This window comes from Camelina sativa, chromosome 4 (genome assembly GCF_000633955.1).
Source record: "Camelina sativa cultivar DH55 chromosome 4, Cs, whole genome shotgun sequence".
Classification (NCBI taxonomy): Eukaryota; Viridiplantae; Streptophyta; class Magnoliopsida; order Brassicales; family Brassicaceae; genus Camelina; species Camelina sativa.
Window position 1 is genome coordinate 12309368 of NC_025688.1, and position 18177 is coordinate 12327544.

General features: G+C 35.5%; 2 protein-coding genes and 1 long non-coding RNA gene across 13 annotated transcripts; all 3 read left to right on the forward strand.

Moving 5' to 3' along the window:
* Positions 1254-2976, forward strand: LOC104780348. 11 transcript variants are annotated; one of them, XR_002037699.1, is made up of 4 exons: positions 1257-1585; positions 1694-1957; positions 2079-2130; positions 2337-2976. It is a non-coding gene; the product is annotated as an uncharacterized LOC104780348 (long non-coding RNA). The 11 variants fall into 11 exon arrangements; XR_002037700.1 differs by having other exon boundaries at positions 1260-1585; positions 1694-1814; positions 1908-1957; positions 2079-2976; XR_766725.2 differs by having other exon boundaries at positions 1254-1585; positions 1694-2130.
* On the forward strand, positions 3600-3969 carry LOC104780349 (defensin-like protein 206). Its single transcript, XM_010504848.2, has 2 exons — positions 3600-3666; positions 3754-3969. Exons 1-2 carry the CDS (start codon positions 3600-3602, stop codon positions 3945-3947), a joined length of 261 nt encoding a protein of 86 aa, XP_010503150.1. The 3' UTR covers positions 3948-3969.
* LOC104780350 (ABC transporter G family member 19-like) lies at positions 8651-10981 on the forward strand. The gene has a single exon (XM_010504849.1). The coding sequence runs from the start codon at positions 8714-8716 to the stop codon at positions 10859-10861; it is 2148 nt and encodes a 715-aa protein (XP_010503151.1). The 5' UTR covers positions 8651-8713; the 3' UTR covers positions 10862-10981.

The window sequence follows — 18177 nt, forward strand, 5'->3', positions numbered from 1 at the left end:
CCCCCCCGCATTCGTACCCTTCACTCGAGCCACCCAAGATCCTTGTCCATCAGGTGGATCCTCCGGGGGCCTACGCCGCTCACCAATGTCTCCATTATCGCATCTTACTCGTGCACTCCCAAAACCCTAATCGCCACCTCACTTATTTTCTTTTCTCCTTATCCCTATTATTATTATTATTATTATTATTATTATTATTATTATTATTATTATTATTATTATATATATATATATATGTAAAATATTACAAAACAGTTATTATATATTAAATATTTAATTTAATAGACATCGAAGACCTTCTCTCTTTGTTAATTATTTAATATATATACATGTAGAGTTGACCTGGAAATAAAATATAACTAAAAACATAATTGATAAATATCGTACATTTTTTCTTCTTATAATATTTTTAATAGGTATTAAGTGTAGATGGTCAAATAACTTATTTTCAATCTTTCGTATCCACCACCATATTTTCTGAAATCAAAGTAATGTTAGAATTGTTATTCAAAACTTTAACAAAAAAATTGTCCTTGTGTATATTATTTTGTAAGAAAGTTCTCTAGGCGGTCGTCTAGGCGTTAAGCGCTCAGCAGACACCTAGACAACCGTTTAGACCGCCTAAAATCACATAATATTATTTTAATATATATTTTTATTTTTAGTTACATATATTTAAATTTTTAAGTTTTATATTCATATACATATCTATAAATGTTTATATGTTATTAATCTAAATTAAATAAATGTATTTTTACTAATTTTAGTTTATGATTTATTATTATTTATTTCTTCTAACATATATTTTTACATAATTTTACATATAATATCATAAATATAATGTTCGTATTGTAAATGTCTAAACCGCCTAAAAACTCCTAAAATTCTGACTATGTGTTATAGGCAGTAGGCGCTGGGTCATCACCACATACTGCCTAGCGATTTCTTGAACACTGTACAAATATATCAAATATTTCTATGTAAATAATAGCTTAGTTTAGGCCTGAGAATTTACACTGAATTATCACTACAAAAAAGTCCACATTGATAGCACGGTTTGCTGAACTGCTATTCTATTAAAGATGATTTGAAATTTTAGTTATTATATTATAGCATTTTGTTAACGCTATGACAGAATTTCACTAGGCGGAAAACTAAAATCACTTGTTCCGCCTAACACTTAGTTAAAAATTTAGACTTTTTGCCTTTTACACTACATTTCCCCTCTTTCTCGAAATCCCTAAAGAGTAAAGATATAAAATCTATCAGACCTAACATATCACTTAGCCAAATATTAGACATTTTACCTCCCACACTTAATTTCTATCTTCATCTCTCCACACCCAACATTCAACACTCATCTTGTTCCAGCCCAGAGAAGAGAGAGAGAGAGAGAGCGATTTCTTAGAAGATGTTGTTAGATTCAAATCTGGAGCCATCTAAAAGATCATAAATCCATATTCGAGTGGGTCTACACCAACGAAAGCGAGAAATCCAGATTCGACTTGGTCTAGTCATGGTGAAGATGAGACGATTAAGAACGGAGAAGAAGATTGGGTGAAAAGGTTTCAGAGATTGTAAAGATGTGGGTTTTTGTGATTTGGTTGTTACTTTTCTCTTTTGCTTCTCATTCTCTCGTTTGATTTTGAATTGGATTAGTAGTTTTTTTTTAATTTGTCTTCCTCTTGTTCAGATCTGGTTTGGTAAGATATTGTGGTTCTAAGAGGAGTTTCGATTTTCTCAGAACAAATGGAGTTGCAGCGGTGGAGACGTGAAGAAGATCGGAGATAATTTCCAGTGTTGGCGTTAGACGGGTAAGCAAATCGTCGGGTCTAATTTCACTCTCCCGGAAGCTATAATTCAAATTTGTGGTTTCTAGTTAAGTTGTGCTCGGCTTTTTGTATTAGATGCAGCTGAGCTGGAATAAAAGGGTGTTGAAGAGTCATCACTTTAATTCGTGAGTAACTGAGTATGAATGATGTTAGGATCCCACCTCTGTTTTAACCTCTATGATGAGTTTGTGTATACTTGTGAAATTTAATCAAAATGCTGGATTCGTTTGCTAATGTAAATTGTAGTTGGTGTTTGAGCAAATTTTAACCTTAAGTCGGAAGCTTTTCCACTCTCAAGGTCCTCGCTTCTTTTTTTCATTCTTTCAGTGTGATTGATGTTGTATTAATAATATTATTCTCATGTAGCAATTAAATTTAGTGATGAAGAGTTGCTACTGAAGCTCATGAGCTTATTTATCTTTTAATCGATTCGTATGAGCTGCTTAAACTTTTTCTGTTGTGTTGTTGTTCTTATTCTCATTTTCTTTTTTTTTTTGGTTGAAGAAAGGGGATAAAAGAGCCAGAAATGCTAGGACACAAGGTTAGGTTTTTTTGTTGCTATACTGTGTTACTAAACAAGACCTTGAAACTCTTGGCTAGAGAGTCCGCTTCCTATCAATTTGTATTGCTGCACTTGGTTTGACATTTACTTAAATGTGCAGCTTCTAAAATACTTTCAGCTTAGTGTCTTTTCTTTCTCCATTGCTAGTTTTATCTGTGAGTCTTTCTCTCTTTGCCTCTATGATCTAGTCCTTAATTTTGCAGTTGGAAGATCATCCCACTTATTAGAAAAGGTTTTCTGTGGCCCCTTTTATTTCCTTGTATCAATAGAAGAATGAGGATGTCCAACGCTTTTGAAGTTGTCATGTCGTATTATCCTTAAAACTTGTAAGGTTCCAAGATCAATCTAAAGAAATCGTAGAGATCCTAGCCTTGTCCAAGAACATGATGATCTACAGCTCCATGTACCTTCTATATCTCCTCACTTTGGATGAGTTACATATGTACATGTTCTTAGAAGTTTGTCTCTATTCTTTTTGGTCATCTTAATTTTGTTTTAATTAAGATTGGTGGCACTTGATTTTATGTAAGACTTGATTTTATGTAAGACCTCTTTTGGTTAATGTAATATTAATTTTATGTATGTTGATAATTTTATGAAATATAAAAATTATATATAAATACAATTAAATAAATTTTGTAAAATAGGATTCAATTATACAAATTATTAAATATATATAACAAAAAATAACACTAATTTTTTGCTATCATAAAATGTATAGCATTTGATTAACGCTATAATATGAAAATGCTATCGTATGTAACTATCTATTAAAGCATGTCAAAACGTTATAGTATGTGGGGTGTCTACCATGATTGCCGATGTCACAGTATTTATGATAACGCTATGTTATATGTTCTTTCGCGCTAACAATGTACATATTTCTTGTAGTGTATCAAAAAAAAATAGCTTACTTTGAAAAAGCTATAAAATTGGTGGATCAAATTAGTCATATTTATATAATCGTGGTTACAACGACGAGGAAGACAACTTGGAGCTTCCTTTTGGTTAATTCTCTAAGTCAAGTACATTTTTTTTCCATATAATAACAAATTATGGCGACATTATGTACTTAGGAAATCGGAAAGGTAGATTAAACAATGATAACAAGGTTACAACTTTGAACTATAAATAGATATTAGCAGACATATGGAATGTCTCACCAATATTAAAGTTTAAGACAAAGCAAAGCAAAACCAAAAGAAATGGCAAAGAACATCAACTCAGTTTGCTTCACCGTTCTCTTTGTTGTCTTTTTCATGGCTACCACTGGTAAGAACTTTGGATGTTCTCTACTATTCTTTACATTTTTTTTTTAATTATCTTGTAAAACGATCATGATGATTTGTCAACATGCAGAAATCCTGAAGAGCGATGCTGAACCTGCATGCTTCACGTTCTTAGACGAGTGCGGCCCAGACCCGTTCCCTGGTACGAACGTTGATTGCACTAAATGTTGCAGAAGCACATACAAGGGTCAACATGTATGTAAAGGGGTTGTTGAGGGAAGCGAGAACCACTGCCATTGCTACCAAAGAACAAAAAAAGAGTGACTGCTGTTTTCGTTGGTTTTAATGTGTGTTTACATTAATGTACGTTTCTTTTGTTTCCAAATAAAGCATGAAGGGAAAGTTTATCACTACTTGCCCCTAACTGCAGAATTGATGTTGTGTGTACTGTTGTTTTATTCTCAATACTAAATTTGGTTTGTTTATGTTCCTCATTTCTTTCCCGCCTACATTTCACGTTTTTGTCTCAAGAAATTCACTTAATCTGGTACAAACTCTTATAATCTGGGACAGTAAGAACAGTTTTTTTTTTTTTTTTTTTAATTCAAGAATCTGAAGTTAAAACTCACAAATCCTTTATATGTTCTTAATTAGGATTTTTTTTGTTTCTTCTCTTTTTTGGTTCTTTTGAAACAATCGTGCTACGCCAAGCATTTGTATCGAAAACCATCATTTATGGTAGTTAAATTTTCCATTTATTTTCTTCACTTACATAATTATTACAAGTTTCATCCAGTATATCCTATTATGATGATTGATTACCTATTTACCTGCAGCATATATACTTCTACAAACAAACATTCCACGATGCAGTTCTCTTTGCAATAAATGGATCCATATATGACAAGTAATTCTAAGTGTAAAACATCGGATGAACATGGTCTCCCCGAATCACACAAGACCACCATGGATGACTCTTCATACATTCCTCTAAAACATCCAATAGACTTTGCGTTAATAAACTGAAAAAAACTGCATTGTTTAAGAATCAAACCCCAAAATATTCTGTAGAAGCTTTTAAACCTTTGACCACTTAAACAAAGGTCTTCCACAATCAAAGTTTACATTTTATAAAGTATGAAAAGCATGTTTTTCATATCATCTAAATTGCTCAAGGTATCTAATTGGTCTTACGCTAGGTTTATGTAGTTAAAATTTTGAATTTGAAAGATGCACTACAATATCTTAGATAATAAAATAAAGTAAGGTTCACAAAATCCAAAAAAACTGCCACTTGTCCATAATTTGTTGACATGTGTCATTTTATTCAATTTTAATATAGAAAGTTTATTAATTTTATTTAAATTATTAATTAAAAACTTATTAACAATCTATTTTAGAGACAAAAAAATAAATATACAGCATTAAATATGAAATCCGTTTTCATATTTTTTTAATATTTTATTTATATTAATAGTATTATATAATGTTTTAGATGTTTGAAAGGAAGATAAAAAAACTATATAAAACTTGAGAACTTTTATTAGAATTTAATACAAAAATTTAATGAACTAACAAAATGCTAACATGATAATTAAAAAAAGAGATATAATATGATAGCTGAGAGTCTATTTTATTTTTTATTATAAAACACATATGTGACCAATACATAATAAATTATAAGTGACTTGTGAAAGTTTTTGTGATCTTTTCTTGTTAAACACGTAATGTAATATTAGTCGAGTTTGCTTCTTCTCGTGTAAATTTATAGAACTTTCCAATTGTACTGTCTCTCTCTGTGGGAAATGACTCATGGGAAACTACTAGTTATTAATAAACTTTAAGGGCTGCTTGTAGCAATTCTGATCTTGTATAGTAAGTATTCAACTAGGATCATGATGCTCTTACTCTACCCAATTCACTCTAAACTAATTAAAACTTCTTAATTCCACTCAGTCTATTAAATTCATCCAAATTAGACATTCAGTTAAACAGATTTTATTTTATAAACCAATAACCGTGTTTTACTAAACTCGTAAATACCGGAGTCACAGGAGTTTTACTAAAATCTCTATTCTACAATCTCTAATTATGATTTCACAAATATAAAACCATTATTTTTGTGTGATCATAACCATGAATGAATAGTTTTTTAGAATCTTTGGGTTAAGGTAGATTAGGATGATTTACGAGTTTGGATATGGAGTTTAAGGTTGGATCTTAGAGAATCTTTACTTATTAGTTATTTATAAAGCTAGATTAGCCTTGATCATGTTGATTTTAGACTTTAGGAATTTCATGAACAAAAAATGTTTGATGAAATTCCCGAACCAAAATTTTTAAGTGTTCTGCATTCTTTACTTTTGGAAATTGTTGACTAGGATGCTTAGTGGATAGATAAACTCGATTATAATGCTTATTAGTCAATTGATTGTCTTTGTAAGAAGTTAATTATTGATTGGTTGGTAAACTGATTAATAGCCTTGAAATGTGTTGGTCATGTTTAGTGTTTTATGGCCTAAGGATATTTGCTTGTTAGAAGCTTTGTGAAACGCCATATTCTATGTCTTTATCGTTCGTAATCGGCTGCTTAAACCCGAGGATTCACTTTTAGTTATTGTTGAGTAATTTGCTTTTTTTTCCCGCTTTGATTTAATTGCAGTCTTGTTAGTCTTTTTAGAATTTGAATTCTCTTGACTTGTTTTCAATTGTTTACTTTAAGTTGCATGATTAGCTAAGTTTAGATACTAAAACCCATTGTGAACTTAAATTCTCTTGACTTATATACATATCATTGTTATTGTGTATATAAACTTAGGCGAATATTAAATTGGGGTGTTTGTAATAGTCCCCTATAATATAGCGTTTCAACTAGGTTTCCCCTGTACTTTCAGCCTTTACCCATTTCTACCTATACAATGTATATTCTATACCTAGTAACACCCACACTATATAAATCTACCCAATTAACCAAAACCAATAAAGCTTCTCAGTTGCCTTAAAAATCGATAATTCACGTTTCCAAATTCGATCAATTCTTGACAATTTCAAACAAATCCAACATCAATAACAACTTAGGTAAGAGAATAGCAACACTTACAACATTTTTGTATGGGTAATGCTTGATTCTGACCAACGAGGCATTTAGATTCCCGACTTCAATTACTACCACATACGATGAAACAGAAGCATAAGACGAAGAATAAGAATAAGAATATGTATAATGAAGCAAAACAAAATGAAAAAAGTTAGTCGGTCATCGATTTTAAAACGCAAATTGAGTAGGTTTATATAGTCTGAGTGAAATTGAGTAGAACATAAATCTTATAGGTAGAATTTGATAAATACTGAAAGTATAGGGGAACCTAGTTGAAACGCTATACATTACATGGGGACAGGCAGCCCTATTAAAATTGATATATGATTGTTTTGTTTGTGGTGTTATCAATTTCTTACTATTTCCATAGTTTATATTCAGTCTTACGTATTTGAAGAAACTAGAATAATAGTTCATACTAGTTAAAACAGCTTTTGAAAGGGTGGTTTATAACATCTACTAAATTCATCCGCTTGTGAAACATAGAACATTTTTATTTTTACTAGTTTATTTAAAATACACAAACCAATTATCTCCACTTTAAACATGTTTTTATTTAGAAACATATATATAGCTTTAAACAAAAAAAAAACAAAAAAAAACTGTAGTTGACTCCCATAGAAGCTTATATTTAAACGCAACTCGCGTTGGAGAAGCCAAATTGCATTTCTTCTAATTAAGGCTTATATCATAAATTCAATAACCACGTAAATCACGATTTCTAGTTCCTCAATACATTTATGTCGAAAACGAAACTACATATGAAATCATCTATTCTAAATAATGATGATGCTCATTGTCGGACTTCTACAAACCACACACATTAAGCTATTAATAACTTCGTGGCACCTTCATGCTTCACAAACACAAATCATTAGTATAATGATGATATTATCAGATATTTTATATATAAAATGATAAGTTTACAACACCAATTATAGCAGGGGTCAACATTTTTTTAAAAGTTATTGTTATATTTTTTTAAGAAAATTATTTTGTTTTTCTGTAAATTTATATTTGCTTTTTAGAATACTAATTATTTTAGAATATTATAGTATTTTATTTTTGATGTATATTACAATTTTATATTGTTAGTTTGTTGTATTTGCATTATTATTTTGTGAAATACGAAGTAGTAATTTTAATATTATAGTTATGAACAAATAAAATTTATTAATTTATGAGCTATATAAATTTAGTTTTATCAACCCGCCAATGTGAAAATTGAAACACACATTTTATTTTCACAGATCGAGTAATATATCTTTGTTTTTTAAAAATTCACAACATATGCAGAAAAATCTACATTTTATTAATCATAAGTATTATATGAAAATTCAAAACAATTTGTAAATAAAATAAAATAAAAATGATAGGAGAATCATAATTTGAAATTTTAAGAAAATCTTTAAAATCTAGTTATTAAAAATAATTATAATAATTATATTTAAGAAAATCTTTAAAAAGTTGAAATTCTGATTTGTTTATATTTTTTTTAAAAAATTTAATTTTCGTTCATAATTTATTAGAGAGAGAAAATATATTTTTTTAACTAATAATTATTTGAAATCAATGGCATGACAATATAAGATTAAAGAATAAAATACACTCTACTTAAAAAAATTATCATTTTTTAAAAATCTTAGCAGTTAATTTTTTTTAGTTTTTTTCAATTACAAATTAGTTTTGATTTGAATAGATTTTTTTATTTTTCTAGATGTTTTTATATTTGATTTGTCCACGTTTTTATTTTTTAATTAATTATATTTATTTAATTAATTAATTAATCTAATGGCAATTGAATGTAATTTTTTATATATTTTAAGGTTAGTTTCATATTTATACTTCTCAATTAATATAATAGGATACTCAATATATAAACAAGTTACACTCATCATTAAAAAAAAAAAAAAAGACAGCTGTTCTAGGATTGGAGCTTTCTGATTCCTTACTAAAAACTAAACACTATCACTCTAGCTCTAAAAACATTACGATGCAACGTATCGTTTTGTCGTCAGACAACAATATCTCTCCCATCGGATCACCTACGCTAGCCGAGTTGCTAAAAGACTGCGACAGTTTCCGGAAGGAAGATTCTGGCAACCCCGTTAGAAGCGACGATCCAGCTCATCACACGATAGATGTCGAAGCCTTACACGTACAACCAGTACCGTTCGTATTAGCCTTTAACAATCTTGAATACGATGTCACACTTCGTCAGGGGTTTGGTTTCTCACGGAAAAGCTCCGTGAAGACTCTAGTCGATGATGTTTCCGGTGAGGCTTGTGACGGCGATATTCTAGCCGTTCTTGGTGCAAGCGGAGCAGGGAAGTCCACTTTGATCGACGCATTAGCGGGGAGGGTTGCGGAGACGAGGTTGAAAGGCTCAGTAACACTTAACGGAGAGAAGATTTTGCAATCTCGATTGTTGAAAGTTATATCAGCGTATGTGATGCAAGATGATCTTCTTTTTCCGATGCTTACCGTTAAAGAAACCTTAGTTTTCGCTTCCGAGTTTCGTCTTCCAAGAACCTTGTCCAAATCCAAGAAGATGGAACGTGTTGAAACCCTAATTGACCAATTAGGGCTCAGAAATGCGGTGGACACTGTGATCGGAGATGAGGGACACCGTGGAGTCTCTGGTGGAGAGCGACGACGTGTTTCAATAGGAATCGATATTATCCACGATCCTATCGTTTTGTTTCTTGACGAACCTACGTCCGGGCTAGATTCCACCAACGCGTTTATGGTGGTGCAAGTTCTTAAACGAATAGCTAAGAGTGGCAGCATTGTGATTATGTCGATCCATCAACCAAGTGCTCGTATTGTAGAATTGCTTGATCGGCTTATCATCTTATCTCGCGGCAAGAGTGTGTTCAATGGATCTCCAGAAAGTCTATCTCGATTCTTCTCTGATTTTGGTCATCCGATCCCTGAGAAAGAGAACATCACAGAGTTCGCACTTGATTTAATCCGACAACTGGAAGTATCCACTGAAGGAACCAAAGAGTTAGTAGAATTCAACAAAAAGTGGGAGCAGAACAAGCTCAAACTTAGCCAATCAGCTCGAGCCACCCCACAAACCACACCCCACCAAGGCTTATCCTTAAAAGAAGCGATCAATGCGAGTGTTTCAAGAGGCAAATTAGTCTCAGGCACATCTGCAGTCAATCCCATTGCCATGGAATCAATATCTTCATATGCGAATCCATCATTTTTTGAAACACTCATCTTAGCCAAACGGTACATGAAAAACTGGATCCGGATGCCCGAACTCATGGGAACACGGATTGCTATGGTTATGGTGACCGCTATTCTCCTAGCCACTGTGTACTGGAATCTAGACAACACTCCAAGAGGTGCACAAGAGAGATCGACATTCTTTGCATTCGTGGTGCCCACAATGTTCTACTGTTGTTTAGACAATATCCCAGTTTTTATTCAAGAACGATACATTTTCTTGAGAGAGACAACCCACAACGCGTACAGAACATCTTCTTATGTCATATCTCACTCTTTGGTGTCCTTGCCTCAACTAATTGCCCCTTCCTTAGTCTTTGCCTCGATCACATTCTGGACCGTTGGTTTGAGCGGCGGGTTAGAAGGTTTCCTCTTTTACTCCCTCATAATCTACGCCTCCTTCTGGTCTGGTTCCTCTATCGTTACTTTCATATCCGGCGTTGTTCCGAATATCATGATAAGTTACATGGTCACTATTGCCTATGTTGCTTATTGTTTACTGCTGAGTGGATTCTACGTCAACCGAGATCGGATACCAGTCTATTGGATATGGTTTCATTACATTTCACCTCTCAAGTATCCGTACGAGGCTGTATTAATCAATGAGTTTGATGACCCGTTACGTTGCTTTGTTAAGGGAGTCCAAGTATTTGACGGTACTCTTCTCGGAGGTGTGTCTTATTCTAGGAAGATTAAGCTCCTTGAAACTCTGAGTAGATCTTTGAAAACCAAGATAACGGAGTCCACATGCTTGAAGACAGGGTCTAAGTTACTCGCACAACAAGGTATTACTCAATTGAGCAAGTGGGATTGCTTGTGGATCACGTTGGCTTCCGGTCTCTTCTTTAGGATCTTGTTTTACTTCGCCTTGCTGTTTGGCAGCAGAAATAAGAGAACGTGAAGCTATCATTCCCCACAAACACTTTTGTACTCTAGCTTACGCTTCTAAGTATAAGCTTCTCGTTGTTATAAGTTTGTATTGAAGTTGACAAGTTGTAAGTTTGTATTGAAGTTGACAAGTTGTAGCCTTATGTAATCGTTTCATCTTTTAGTATCTTTCTGGGATATTTCAAAATAAAAATATATCTTTGATTCGAAGTTCAGTAGTTAAATTTAAATTCAAGAATATTGTGGAGAATTTGTTAGAAATTATTTCTTTTTTGAAATACTATTTTCAAAAATATTCTTTTTTAACATTTTTATTTTTGTCTTTTTTGCAATTACAATATGTTAAATTAATTTTTAATTTTTTTTTTATCTAGATTTGGATTTTCTATTTTATATTTACGGTATAGTTTTCACGGGGTATGATTTAATATTTGGAGTTTATGATTCAAAATTTAGTCATTTTATATATTAAAATATGTTTTTAAAAATGAACACCACGAACGGGTATGTTTGAAAAGTGACATAAAAAACGGTATTTTGAAAATTCATCGATATTGTAAGTGTTTGAATTACAGATAGAATAAAAATAGAATAATTTATAATTGTGTGAATTATAACGTGATTAATGTGTTCTCCAAACTACAAAGTAAATCAATTTTGACTAATCAACATAGAAAATTCAAACATATCTGCACACAATTAATGACGAACACTGGAGTAGACATATATTTAAAGCACTTAAAATCAGAATGAAATTGGAGCCACTTTTTAATGTGTAATTTGAAAATTTCCACGCATTGGTTAGTTTGTTTCAAGAAAGAAAATATCATTAAAAAAAACGTGTGTGATGTTATAAATATAGTGATTTAAAATATATATATATATATATATATATATATATAATTAAATAAAAAAAAAAAAATTAATAAGTACAAAAAGTCATAAAAGCAATATAAATAGCTAGCATCATTATCGGTTATCCTGTTTTAGAATATCTTAAAGTTTTTTTAATATATATTTATATATATTATTTTATTATTGAATTAAATTTATTGTTCAACACCAATAAAATTAAAATAGGTGTAGATTTATTCTCTCATATATGCTTCAAATTATCTCCCAAGTGAATTAAATCTTTTCTTTCTTTCTTTTTATTTTTTATCATTATTATTTCTTTGATACTCATGGGAAGACTCTCGATGAAAATGCTCTAACAACAAAAAAACTAGAAATTAAGAGATAAACTATGCATAATGGAAAGCAAGTGCTGGGTGGGTCAGTGTTGGCGAATGGTTATGTTATTTGATCCATGTAGAATAAGTTAAATAATGTCTCTCCATAACTCGGTGAGGTTAACCTTATCCCTGGAATTGGTGGGATGACTTAACTGTGATTGGACAATAGAACCATAGAGCTCAATAAACGAGCCATTAGAATTTTACAGAACTACCAATTACAAAAGTTCGAGAACTAACTCAAATTTGGAAAGCCAATATCCATTCCATCAATAGATAGAGAAAGTTGATATAAAGACCCACGCTCTAATTGCGAGAATGAGATATGTCAAAAAAAAACAAATGGAGGGAAAAATCAATCACTACATTGTGGCGTTGGTCTTTTCCCTATGTCGCATCTATAAAGCAGTAAAGTCTTGAGAGACAAAGGTGGGAAGCTTTGCTTTATTGCTTAGAGAAACATCAGAACTAACTTGGAATCCTAGAATGAGTTTAGGATTGTGAATTGGAGACAAAATCCTTTTTAGGAAAATTTATTTATATTGCTCCAATAGGGTATTAGAAAATGTTACTACAAACGGCGAAGCACAACCAAACAAAAAGAAAAAACAACCGGCAATTTCACTAGAAAAATGAGATTTGAACCGTCTGGGTATAACAACTAAAGGAAACCACACCTATACTAGTATCTGGAGTTGGTGTTCAGGGAGAGAGAAGAGAGAGAGTTTGCAATAGGAACGATTGTCTATTCTGATTTTCTAGCAGAGAAAATGGTCTAAGAAATCAAGTAGTACATAAGAAATCATCTCAACTACAACACACTTTTGACAAATAGTGAATTTTGAAACATCACAATGGTCTAGTTGTGCACCAATCATTAACAATAGTGTAGATATGTTGAGAACATTATTGTCTACCATAATCACTTAGTAGACAATTAGCGTAGATCTGTTTGTAAATAATTATGATTTTTTTCAAGTGTTAATTATTGATTGAAACATGAATTTGTATGTTTTATTTTTTTGGTCAAACAAGCTTTCATTAAAGTTAAATCCTCAAAGAGGAGAGTTCATACAAAGTAAACTTAAACAATTACAATGCTTAATAAGGTTACAAGGCATTAAAAGATATTAGTTTCATGAGTTTTCTAAGGAGGTGTAAGTCTTTGAGAGGCTAGCAAAGCTTCAAAGATCTGTTGGGACCATGGTGGAAGCGCATTTGAAGACATGCTCTGTGTCTTCCTCGATCAGCAAGTGATCATCGATGGCTCTTGCAATATATCAACCGAGCTTTTACAAATGTTGTACAATGGGGGATTAAGGGATGGGGTTCTCGCCAACAGGAGATTGTTCAAGAAAATTTGATCAAGGATTGATACAGATTCTGGCTCAATTCTCATAATGGTGGGTGAAGCTACCAGGACTCATATATAATATGTGCAATATCGCAACAAATCAGGTGGGTCCTCCCTCACATGAAACCCTCAGCCATAGAGGTTAAGGAGTCCTACACAAAGCTTGTACATTTTGGAAAAAAGGCAAACATGAGCTTACATCCTAATGGCGGTTGATGCAAGCATAGTCGTAACAGAACAGGTGGGTCCTCCCTCACATAAAACTCATAGCCATCAAGGTGAAGGATTCCCACACAAAGATTGTAGTCGACTTTTGTAATATCCGCGAACCAGAAATTCGATTTCTGGTAGGGGTGTCGATCGACACTCCTAGTGGTGTCAGTCGACACCAATCGTAGTTGGTCAAATCGGTTCAATTTCAATTTTCCGGTTCGCGTAGCTGGTTTAGGGAAGCCCTAAACTCGAGTTTAAAAGGGAGAACTCGACTTCCTTTGTCCATTTTAGCCGTTTTTGAGAGTTTATAGAGAAAAGAAGAAAAGAGTGTTCCATAGCCTGTTCTTGTGGTTTTAGGGAGATTCGTTTGATCTGTCAGAGAGTTTCTTCCTGGAGAGTGTGGATCCAAGGCTAGGGACGTGGTAGTAGCTTCGTCGTTTGGGCATAGATCTCATTATTTTGGCTAAGGTGAGTGCATGACCATGGCTTATCTAAGTCTGAGAATCTTTTGTTTTGCTTGTTTTGTGGTTTTTTGTGTTGTATTCTTGTGTATTTGTGGTTGGATGGTGGTTTCCAGGAGTTTCCAGGAGTTTCCAGGAGTTTTGGATTGGTTTTGGACGATTTGGAGGATTTGGGAAGCGAATCTTCAACTTTCGGTTCCGTGCATATCGTGTTGTAGAGTTGGTGTCGATCGACACCATGTTGGGGTCAGTGTCGATCGACACCACTCTAGTGTCGGTCGACACCAACTTCTCTGTTGCGTGTTTTCCTAGTTTGTTGTGTTGTTTTTGTGGTTTGCTAAACATTGGAATCTCAGTTGCTTGTGTGTATAGCCCAGTAGATGGGAGGATCGCCTCACCAATTATTTATGATAATAATTACGCATCTCAATTGTTGTTTGTGGTGTGTAGGTATGTGATGCGGAATCATGACGATGAGCAGGAGGATGATCTAGGGTCTCGTTTTTGTGTTGTTTGATATATTGTTTATGTTGGAACCTTCGTTAGTGTTATGCTGGGTTGATGAATAGAATGGTTAGAAATGTTATTGTATTGATGATGTATTGATTTTGTATTGTTGGTATGTTTCCCCTGTGCATATTGGTTGTTATTGGTTTAATGAGGAGTTGTGGTTTGGGTTGGTTTAATTAAGTAGTATGGGATGCTTAATTATATATTGTATTTATTATTTTTAAAAAACGGGTCAGGTTTCAGTTTGGTATCACAGTCCTTATGGTTCTAAGATGGTTAAGTGGGTTTAGAGCGGTTTAGGAATTTAATTGGTTGAATTATTTTCCTGTTGTTAGATGCATGTTGTTGTGTGATGGAATTGTCTATGAGTAGTTAGTCAATTTGTTTGTGGTATGGAGTCCTAGTATCATCCTCTACTTTGTGATTCCACGTTGAGTTGTGTTCTTTGTGTAGTTAGGATCGTTTTGTTTGCTTAGCCTTTCTGTTATTGGTGATACAGATGGTTAGAGGTGTGGGAGCTGCTGGTCGTGGTCGTGGTCGTGGTCGTGGGTGTGACCGTGGGCGGGGACGGGTTCCTAAGGTCAGTGAGAGTGTGACCCAGAGCATGGCCAGTGAGGAGGTGGCAGAGTCGCAGGTTCATCCTAGTGTGTCTGGAGACCTAGCTGGTGGTGGTATCAGCAGGGCGGATGGGCCCGGTGTCGGCCACGGTGTCGTCGGAGAGTGGAGGTTGCAGCGGAGGGTGTTCCAGGTAGAGAGGATTTCTTGGCCGGCTTGCTAGCTCAGGTTTTGGCGCGACTTCTAACAGTTGTGCCGCCAGTGGATGGTGGGCAGGTTCCAGTAGTGCCGCCATTGGTTGGTGGACGAGGTCCAGTGGTGCAGCCTGTAGTGGAAGTGCAGGCGGGTGTGCAAGCAGGGGCCGAGGTAGTGGATGCTCAGTATGTTCAGATGCTGGTACAGCTACGGCATGTGGATGCGGTATTTTTCCCAGGAGGCACAGATCCGAGTGCAGCGGATGAGTGGAGAGAGCGGATGGAGGATATTTTCCAGTCGCTCCGGTGTCCCGACCACTATCAGGTGGACTTGGGAGCGCACTACCTTTCATGGGATGCGAGGGTCTGGTGGAGGTCGATGACGACACGGAGGGTGGAGCGTGAGATGACTTGGATGAACTTTATGAGAGAGTTCAACGCGGTTCTTGGGGTTGTCTCAGGGTAACCGTACTGTGCGGGAGCTAGACGCGGAGTTTAGTCAGCTTGTGGTGTATGCAGGTCGGGCTTTAGAACCAGAAGCGGTTCAGGTGCGGAGGTTCTTGTTGGCTCTGCGTGATGATATGAGGATTTGGTGCTGGGTGAGGAGTTACACTACTAGAGCAGAGCTGGTAGAGGTTGAAGCTGGGATAGAGGATGACTTGAGGTCACAGGTAGGGATGGTTAGCCCTACTGTGCAATTAGAAGAGATATTGGGGCAAAGCATTTAGGGAAAGGGTAGCAAGTCGGAGCAAGGGCATAAGAGGAAGCGGGAGGACATGTCAGTAACGAACCAAGGTGGGCAGGGATGCTATGGGTGCAGGAGCATGGATTACAGGTTGGCAGGCTGTCCCAAGAGGAGCGAGACGAAAGATGACATTCGAGTGTGCTTTTACAACAAGGAGGTGGGACATATTAGACCACAATGTCCGAAGTTTCCGCGTTTGACAGTGGGAGAGGTGCAGCCGAAAGAAGGGTCGGGCACCAATCCCGGAGTTTAGATTCTTTCTGTTTTGTTTGGTTTTGTTAAGTTTTTCTTTTGTTTCGGAGTTGTAAGTGTTTATTGCACTTAAGGATTTGATAAGATGAGTATTTCTTTATTTTGGCTGGTGTTTTCATGGAAAAGAGAAATAGCTCGAGTTTCTATAATTGGAAGTTTCCATAAATAGAAATTTTCAATAAAAATGAGGTTTCCATAATTAGAAAGTTTCCAAAAATAGCAAGTTTTGTGGAAAGTGTGGCGATCTTTGTGATGATCCTGCGGGATGTGTGCCTGGTTGGCGGTCTTTGTAACGTTTAGTATCATGATATTGAGTGGTCTTGGTGACGCTTGTGCCTTGATAGGGGTCTTAGTGACGGTTTGTACCCTGACAATGGTCCTAGTGATAGAGTTCTTGGTGACACTTGTCAGTTGTAGCGTTGTTGATGATGTGGTGGTACCCTGGCAGTGGTCTTGGTGACAGAGATTTTGGTGACGCTTGCCAGTGGTAGTGTTTCTTTGTGACGTTTCATGCCCTGACAGTGGTCCTGGTGACAGAGATCTTGGTGATGCTTGTCAGTGGTAGGGCATTCTTTGCGATGTTGTGGTACCGTGGCAGTGGTCATGGTGACAGATATCTTGGTGACAGTTGTCAGTGGTAGTGTTCTTTGTGATGTTTCGTGTCCTGATAGTGGTCTTGGTGACAGAGATCTTGGTGAAGCTTGTCAGTGGTAGGGCGTTCTTTGTGATGTTTGGTGCCCTGAAGGTGGTCTTGGTGACAGAGTTCTTGGTGACACCGGTCAGTGGTAGTGGTTTTGGTGACGTTGGAGACCTTGTTGGTGGTCTAAGTGACGACGTCGGATACCATGGTGGCGGTCCCGGTGACGTTTGTGGCCTTAGTGGCGGTCCTTTTGGACATTTATGGGCCTTAGTGGCGGTCCTGCGGGACGTTTGTGTTGTCTTCGTGACGTGTTTGGGATTTTTGTGACGTATTTAGGGTCTTTGTGACGTTTTGGTAGCCCATTGTGATGTGCCTGCGAGAGCCATAGAGGTAGTTCTGGTCAGCGTGGTACTCGGTCGAGCTCAGAATTATTGCTCTAGAGATGTGAGATCTCTAACAACTCATGAGGGGACGGTTAGGTTCTTGTGTACCGTTATCTGGAGGGAATTTGTGGCCTAAAGGTATAATTGGTATATCGACTTTGGGTGACGATCCGAAGGCGTGCTGTAGGGTGACAGCCCGAGAGCAAGATTTTGACTTCCTTATATCGTAGTTGGAGGGCTGAGGCCCAATGGCGAGCCGCTAAGACTTGAAGGTCGAGACCTGAGAGTGAGGGAGATACATGAGTTGAGAGCTTATAATGTCAGAGACGCGGGTTATTGGCCAGATTGAGTCCTCATTGTTAGTCGGAGGATGTGTGGGCCACAGTGTTGGTTGCATGGGAGATCCTTGATTGTTGGTTTGGTGCTAGATTCGAGGATGAATCTATATTGGTGGAGGAGAATNGACACCAACTTCTCTGTTGCGTGTTTTCCTAGTTTGTTGTGTTGTTTTTGTGGTTTGCTAAACATTGGAATCTCAGTTGCTTGTGTGTATAGCCCAGTAGATGGGAGGATCGCCTCACCAATTATTTATGATAATAATTACGCATCTCAATTGTTGTTTGTGGTGTGTAGGTATGTGATGCGGAATCATGACGATGAGCAGGAGGATGATCTAGGGTCTCGTTTTTGTGTTGTTTGATATATTGTTTATGTTGGAACCTTCGTTAGTGTTATGCTGGGTTGATGAATAGAATGGTTAGAAATGTTATTGTATTGATGATGTATT